Raw genomic sequence first — 8,532 nt, 5'->3', positions numbered from 1 at the left:
GGACTACCTAGTAAATGGATTTATCTTCCTGTCTCACTTTGTCTACTTGCCATTCCAAATCTATCCTGTATCCTTTTCCACTTTCTCATTTATCCAAATACTGAAGGGCTTCCTCCATTCCTATAAAACCAAATTCAAACTGGTTTGACATGGCACTTCAATCTTCTCTTTAACACGCTACCTCTCTTCATTCTGAATCCTCTATTCTATGTCCCCTTGCCTCTCAGCCCCCATCCCTCCTTTCAACACTAACCGACATGAATCCTTTCCAAAGATCTTCATCCCTTCTTTGGAATATTACTGTATTTACCAATTCTATTATCTATTGCCATTTACTGCCAATTGATTTTTTCTTATGCAATTTTTATCTGCTTATCTCCTAGAGGCACAAGTTCCTTAAAGAAATTCTTCAGGAGAGATTATGTCAGTCATAGTTCTGAACTCATATAAACAAACTAATCAACTAATGTACTCGTGGGTTAGAAGTTCCAGATGGTTGGTTATGTGACTGTCAAATATTTAATAATCCTTGTTATTAAAGCTTACAAATAGCAAGTACAAGAAGCAGGTTAACCTGTAATTACATAATATATATAACCAAAAAGATGTCAGACATTGAATATGTCATGTTAGTGAGCCTTTGCTGTTACCCTTTCAGTTTCTTATTTTTTTTTTTAAAGAGACCATGGATCTCTCGCCTTTTTAAAAATTTATTTATGATAGTCACAGAGAGAGAGAGAGAGAGAGAGAGAGAGAGAGAGAGAGAGGCAGAGGAAGAAGCAGGCTCCATGCACCAGGAGCCCGACATGGGATTCGATCCCGGGGCTCCAGGATCGCGCCCTGGGCCAAAGGCACGCGCTAAACCGCTGCGCCACCCAGGGATCCCACCCTTTCAGTTTCTACTGCAATTTTTGCCTGCTTTTTTTCATTCCACAATACTATCCTATAGCCTGGTTATTCTGGATATCTAGCAACACTTAAGCTGTGATACCTCTTTAAACACCTTAGGTCTATATAACCCAACCTAGTATAGGAGAGGGCACATGCACAAAACAGTGAAGTAGATATTAAAATTAGTTTATTTTTCTACTTAACTTTTAATAAATGAGAAGAAACACAGTAGTCTGTCTCATAAAGAACATTTATAATACATAACAATCCATAAAGCCTCATGGTGAGGTAGGAACAGCTTTGGAAAACAATGCACAGTCATAAAACATACAAAAAGTTAGGTAAAATGTTGCAGCACTAAAGGACATTTTATCTGCATCTGCATTTAATGAGATGATAATTGCATTTAACTGTGCCACATCTGGCCCAAAAGGACAGGCTATGGTCGACACAAAACAACACAACATGGAAGTTTCATTAAAGAATCACAGAATACATTGATACACTTCATTGTGCTGTTTCAAGGCAGGACCATAACATGGCAATTTGTGTCTTTTTATATATAGCCACATAATAATTGTATGTTACATTCCCTTCAGCATCTTTTTGCCAAAGACACTGGACCACAAAATTTTTGGTTTAAAAGTTTAAACTGAATGACATACAAAAGGCTCTTGTGCCAGTGAAAATGACTGCTAAATATTCCAGAGCTTGTTAGTAAAACAAAATAGCATCGCCACATAATATCGGTAGAGCTACATCAAAATAGTGCTATTACAATTCCCATTTCAGATGGCCAAACACTGTATTTGACAATTCTCCATTTAAAAAAAGAAAAAACCTCCACCTTTCCAAGAGTTTTAACACTGTTTTATGCCTTAACTGAAACTCTATTAAAATAAATATTTCTATATTGTAGAATTATTCTCCGTATTTGTATATGTGTGAACAACTTAAGACAGCAGGTAAATGACATTTATATCATTCAAATGATATCTGCTTATAAACAGTAAAAAATCTTCAACCTAACACCAGTTAGCCTACTAAATACTTCACATTAGGTTCCATAGGCCCTGTCCCTCAAAACTTTCAAAATTCAAAATTAACTGAACATGTTAACAAGATACAAACATGTTAACATAGTCTCCTACCTACTGAGATTTCCCAAGGTGCTCTTGATGGAAATTTTTCCTATTCAAATTACACACCTTAGTTATACAAACATTGTTTTCTAAAATGCTAAAACACACCAGTTTTTGCCCTTTTTTGACTTTTTTTTTTTTAGGTTCTAGTCTATATTTTTACAATGCAGATGCCCTTCAAACAATCCTTATTAAACAATCATAGACGCTGAAAAGTGACAATGGAGAAGGAAATCTCTCATCACTAAGGCGGCATTTGGCTTGGAAAAATTGGAGTTGGTTTTAATTCAGGCACATGCAGCACCTCCTTTTCACTAAACTGAGACAACAGACAAGTTTCTAAACACATATTCTAAATACACTGATCTTGCTCAAATATAAAAGAGCCAGCAGGAGAGATGCACCTCCTAAAATTGATGCATTGCTATAAAACAGCATATTTAAATATTGGGTTTAAGTCTCCCAAGAATTCAGGGTATTTCCCTCATTTTCTTCCAGGAAGGACTAAACTAGTTTGGAAAAGACACTTAAATCCCACAATATTTAAATATAAAAGCATTTTTTTTTAAAAGATAATGCTAAAAATGGGTTAGAAAGTGCATTGTAAAGAAATAAATAATTCTCTGCTAAAACTCAAAAGGTGAGTCAGTGCCCACGGATTTTGCTATTATGACAAAGTCCTTTGAAAAAAGAATTCTATGGTACCACTTTGTTATGTATAAGCGATTTAAAAATTATGAAAAGTGAAATAACTGAAATCTAAAGGCTGTTACCTTCAAAGCACTTTTGGAAAAAAAAAAAAAAAGAAAGAAAAAAGCCCTTGTCCCATGCTTATACACCATTAAAAAAAAAAAAAATCCTCATTTAGCTGATGTCTTATACATTATGCAACCTTTAAGAAAGACCCAATAGAGCATTTGTAAAGAAAACCCTACTGAATGTATTTTACCAGTTATCCTATTGTGCCATTACCAAAATGTTTTTATAACATAAACTGTTTTAAGATCTTAATAAAATGGTTTGCAGTTTTAAGTGTTGAATCAGGAATGTACGTGATACAGTACAGTCTGAAGTCTTCTCTCTTGTTTGCCCATATAATGAAATTCCCGAATTTCACGTTTAAAAAATTTTTTTTGCAAAATTCAAAGTAACTTCCAGTTTAGGAATTGAATTATACAATTATCAGATAAGAGTATTAAAAGATCAAGATGTATTGCAAATTGGCAGGTTATGGTTTTGGCCCATTATAGCAAATGTGAACTTACAAACTGTGTTCCTAAAATTACCTCATTCTCATTGGAAAAATCGACTGTTCTTAAATAGGCCCATTGCCAGCAATAGGCTTAGACTAGAAAAAAAACACACCATCTACCACAAAAGATCCCTTTAAAAAGTTAACTGTCCAATGCCAACACTTTCATCTTAAGACCCATTAAACAATGAATTATTTCAAATCCCAAAAGATAGCCATCCCAAAAGTAGTCAGCTATAAAAGTTACTGAAGTAGTCAGGATACCTTATTTCTAGAAAAATAGAGCTATACATGATAACTGATATTAATATTCATCCTTATGAGGACAAAAATCTAGTTTCTTCACAAAGCATAACCCCCTCTCTGTCAAGAAAAATATAACTTAAATATCCTTAAATAATATTTGCGTATGGATTTGAAACCCATAGCAACAATGAAATAGCCAAGAACAATTTCCTGTGTAGATACTGTGGCATCTTACAAAATAAGCCACTATTGCAAGATCTGAGCAACGTCAAGACAGGATGACCTACAGAATCTTAATGATTAATTTGGCCTTAACTCTGCTTTTTAAGAATTTAATATCCAAATTGCATTAACCTTTAGCTTTCCTTTTTCTCCTAAGTCAATGGCTCTGGGCAAAGCACAAGAACTGCTGGTTGTACTCGAAAAAAGCTGTTTGAATCCATTCATGATTGGTCACCATGAAATGACTAAGTTTTTAAACACCTACAACTTGAAAGATTACACGAATAAGCTTGCGTTTAACATATAACCTATTAGATTAGCTTTAATGTCCTTAAAAGTATTTACTGTATATATTTCTTAAGTAAACTTTCAGCTCAATGTTCCTAATGCCAATCTTTCAGAGAAAGTAATGCTGGTGAACATGTCCACATTTCAGACTCACTTTGGTAAAAGAAAACATGAGTTAAAATTCTCCCCAATAATTTTAAAATGTGGTCTGAATATCAACTTATAACATTCTAAATATTTAATTTGGTAAACCTTCTTCCCTGCTCTTACTCTTCATATGCCCTGTTATATGTAAACTGTAGTTCAACTTGTTAATTATCTCAACTGTTTATTAGAATAATATTCAGCAATATAGAATCCAGGATGGTAACTGATCTTCAGTATTATAAATAACCCATGTGAAGAAAAAAGGAAACTTTTTCCTAATAATATCCATGAGTCATTCTTAAAAACATGTTGCCATTATGCTATGTAATGATCTCAGAGGGCAAGTAAATATTACCTAAAACGTCAAAGGAAACAAACCTGTTGATGATTTTTCAAGTTTAGTGATTATAATCCTAAAAAACAAAGTATAACACTGGGGGAAAAGAAAAGCAGAGAAATTCCAGTAACAATTTTAATTTATTTATCCCCCTAATTAATTTTTTTTTACCATGGAAAAAAACTGGAAATCAAATGTCATTATGTTATATAAGGTTTATACTTACTTTAAACAAAAATGTAACATAGTGTTAAAACTGGCTTTCCAAAATTGTTACAGCATAGCTGTACTCTGCACTAATAATCACAAAGTTGTAATATAGAACTCTGTTAAGCAGTCCCATTATGTTCTTACAAAAATAGAATTAAACTGTGTGACCAGACAAGGACTTCAATTACACTACTTGGCAAACTTAGAATTTCAATGGAGTCTTTTTTTCCCTCTTGCAGTTTAAAGCAAAAGTCAAATATCACATCTTTCTCAAGACTCACAAAGATGATTCAGGTTGTTTGTTTGGCATTTTTTTAATCTCTATCACAACAGCAGGGATGCTTTCAACTTTAGTCCTCCGGGGCTTCTTCTCTAGATTGTCGCTAAGTTCTAGACAAGAAATGCTAACTGCTGGGGCCTTTTCTGCATCCTTTCCAGAAGGGGCTTGTGGCCGTGTCCCACAACACTGCTTCAAAGCACACTGAGTTCTGCAGGCAAGTTCACACGGGACTACACTTGATTTAGAGCCTACGCTAGCAAATTCAGGCTGAATGGTAGTAGCGTGAATTCCGTGATTATGAAAAACGTCTTTAATGATTTTGGCCACCTGCATGTATGATGTCGGGTCTTCACATTTTATGTGAGCAGTGGCAATGATTCTGCTTCCAGCAAGTTGCCAAACATGTAATTCATGAACTTCCTCAACTCCTTCAACATCTCGAAGTTCTTTTATCAAATTTTTGATATCAATTTGTTTAGGAACAGTTTGCAGAAGAATTAGAGCAGATTCCTTAAGTAATGGATAAGTTGTGTAAAGAAGTATACAAACCATTACAATGCAAAGAGTTGGATCTAAATATAGCACCCAGCAAGGACCAGCCTCATGAACTGTTGCATGAGTACTATTAATTATTTCTACAAATGCTTTGCAGGGGTCAGGGATACATGGATTCACACAAAACCCCCCTTCAGGACAACCCTTCCAAGAAAAGTAAAAGACCAAGGCATTTACTACTACAATCACTGAACCCAAAGCATCTCCAAAGACATGCAGAAAAACTCCACGCATGTTAAGTTGTGCAGCCTTATCGTCATCTTCCAATTCCACATGGTCAGATTCTCTGATAAGATTCCCATTCACTTGTACTTCCACTGCATCATTTCTAGACTTTTCTGGATCTACAAAGAAAGGAAAAATGCTGTATCAAATACATTAGCAGTGTTTATACAAACATCTTCATTCAAGTCCATTTTAGTGAAAAGAGGTGAACATTTTTCATGGAATATAATTTTTTAAAACGTGCCCAGGACAGTTTATTATATAAACTGACATGCTGGGGACAAGCCAGGGCAAAATCAAGTCCTTAAGGAGATAGTGCTTCCCCGTTCTCCAAACCAGCCCCCTGCTTCCCCCACCTCCAAAAAAAGTTCATCTTTTCTGTGGGGGTGGGGTCCCATGTACATTCTGCTCTACTTTTCGGCATATGCAAAAGAAGACGTAAAATCGAATGCTATCACCCACAGATTAAATGCAACTAGGAAGAAGTCTACTACAAATGCCTGATTTGACACACAGCTCTGGTCCCTCTTTGTCATTAAGGTGTTGTAGCTAAATCTTAACTTTTATTATGAACAGAAACCGAAGAGTCTCTTGGTGGAGTGTTTAGAAACTGACAAATCAGCAATATGAGCCCATCAACAATCATAAACTTCAGGAAAAGCTGCAATGATCACTATCTACCCTACCAGTTCTTAAACCAAACGTACCCATCTTTTAAAGGAATTACTGTCTACACGCCAGAGCAGCCTCATTTTCTTTGGAATAAGACCCTCGCAGAGGGGGAGTAAGGGGAAATCCAACTGTTTAGCAAACCTTTCAATGTACAAGTTCAATTTCATTAACGTGATACCCTGCACCTCGAAAAAAGAACAAGTAGTATCATCCGGCTAAACAAATAAATATAAGCGGAAAAGGGCTGGATGGAAATACACCAAATTATTAACATCATCAGAGCTTGGGGAGCTGGGCTTTGGTCGATTCCTTTTCCCCATCTCTTTTCTTTCAGCATTTTCCAAATTGCTTTCAAGAGTAATCATATTTAGGGTGGGGGGGAAGCATCCAGTAAAAAGGGAATAAGGGAAGTCACCGTCAGGCTTATTCTATAGTATGATTTTCCAAAGTCCGGAGTGAAAGGTTAAAACATGACCAAACAGGGTCCTGAACTAGGATCTGCAGGATTAGGCTCAGACTGGCGACGAGTAAGTGAAACACACACACACACACACACACACACACACACACACGATGCCCGTCCGGAAAAGACACCTTTCACCGGGCTTCTGGGGTGAGGGAAGTCCAGGGCTAGGGGGCTCTGAAAAGAAGAAACTTGTTTGAAGGGCACAGGAACTACTCGGGCAGGGCGAGGTTCCTGATGGCCAACAACTCAGGATCAAGTGGGGATTCTCTCCGTTTCCCAAGGGGTGGGGGTGGGGTCGGGGGCGGGAAAGTGAATTAGGAAGCACTTTTGATTCCGTGAAAACCCCATCAGGAGAGTCTCTCGGAAAGACGGTCCCCCCCCCCGCCCCCTCTGCCCACGCTCTCGGCCAGGCCCCCCGCCCCCCGCCGCCCTGGGTCCCCGAGAGCCCCGCGGGCCCCGGACGGCGGCGGCGGTGCGGGCAGCAGGGGGCGCGGGCAGCAGGGGGCGCGCGCGGCCACCCCGCCCGGGGCCCGCCGAGGGTCCCGCCGTCCCCCGGCCCGGCCACCTGCGGTCGCCGTCCCCCCCCGCTCACCTGGCCGCTCCAGTTTCAGCCCGTTGGAGTTGCTGCTGTTGGACACCAGCGTGTTGGTCTCCTCCGCGTCGGGCCTCTGCCCGCCCGGGGTCTCGCTGCTGTCGCCGCCCCCGGCGCGGCCGCCCTTGCCGCGGGCCCCCTTGGGGAGGCCGTGGCCGTGCCCCCCGTGCGAGTGGCCGTGGCCCGAGTCGTTGCCGAAGCCGCTGTGGTGGTGGAAGAGGCACAGCCCCATCACGTTGACCAGCAGCCCGGCCACGCCGACCCCGAGGACCACCAGCGGCTGCTGCATCTCGTGCGGCTCGATGAAGCGCTCGATGGCCTCCAGCAGGATGGCGAAGCAGAGGCCGGTCAGGAAGATGGCGTTCACCAGGGCCCCCATCACCTCGGCCCGGATCCAGCCGAACGTGTTCTTCTGGGTGGCGTGGGTCCGCCGGGCGAAGCGCTCGGCCACCAGCGCCACCACCAGCGCCAGCACGTCCGACAGCATGTGGAAGGAGTCGGAGAGCATCGCCAGGGACGAGGTCACCTGGCTCACCACCACCTCCAGCACCATGAACATGAAGGTCAGCAGCAGCATGCACACCAGCCGGCCGCGGTTCCGACCCCAGCACCCCATGGCTGCGGGCCGGCGGCTGCCCTGGCGGCGCGGGCGGGGCGCGGCGCGGGGGGCGCGGGGGGCGCCGGGGGCGGGGGTGCGGGGCGCCGCGGGGCGGGCTGCGCGGCCGGGCGGGGGCGAGCCCCGGGGTCAGGCCGCCGCGCCCCCGCGCCCGAGGGCGTCCCCGGCGGGCGGGCGGCGCAGCTGCTCAGGCGGCCGTGCTCGGGGCCGGCGCCGAGGCCCGGCTCAGCCCCAGCAGCCCCACACCCACAGCGGGGCGGCGGCGGCGGCGGCGGCGGCGGAGGCCGAGGCGGCGGCGGCGGCGGCGGCGGGGAGCCGGGGCTGCTCCGGGAGCCGGGGGGCGAAGAGCCGGAGCAGGAGCGGCGGCGGGCGGGCGGCGGGGGCGGGCGAC

The 8,532-nt window shown here is 42.6% G+C and overlaps 1 protein-coding gene across 1 annotated transcript; it reads right to left on the bottom strand.

Moving 5' to 3' along the window:
- Window positions 1-1,125: 1,125 nt before the first annotated feature.
- SLC30A1 (solute carrier family 30 member 1) lies at window positions 1,126-8,235 on the bottom strand. Its single transcript, XM_041765714.1, has 2 exons — window positions 7,526-8,235; window positions 1,126-5,914 (listed from the first exon to the last, which is right to left on the bottom strand). The coding sequence occupies exons 1-2, from the start codon at window positions 8,139-8,141 to the stop codon at window positions 5,013-5,015; spliced, it is 1,518 nt and encodes a 505-aa protein (XP_041621648.1). The 5' UTR covers window positions 8,142-8,235; the 3' UTR covers window positions 1,126-5,012.
- Window positions 8,236-8,532: the final 297 nt, after the last annotated feature.

The sequence above is a fragment of the Vulpes lagopus genome, chromosome 1, assembly GCF_018345385.1.
Source record: "Vulpes lagopus strain Blue_001 chromosome 1, ASM1834538v1, whole genome shotgun sequence".
NCBI classification, from domain to species: domain Eukaryota; kingdom Metazoa; phylum Chordata; class Mammalia; order Carnivora; family Canidae; genus Vulpes; species Vulpes lagopus.
This window is presented reverse-complemented; position numbering and strand designations above follow the sequence as displayed.

Excerpts from the sequence above, each read along its gene's own strand:
- SLC30A1 (XM_041765714.1), bottom strand. The coding sequence starts at position 8,141 with ATGGGGTGCTGGGGTCGGAACCGCGGCCGGCTGGTGTGCATGCTGCTG. Across the intron at positions 5,915-7,525 it reads GCTGAAACTGGAGCGGCCAG|ATCCAGAAAAGTCTAGAAAT; the intron begins GTGAGCGGGGGG and ends CTTTCTTTGTAG.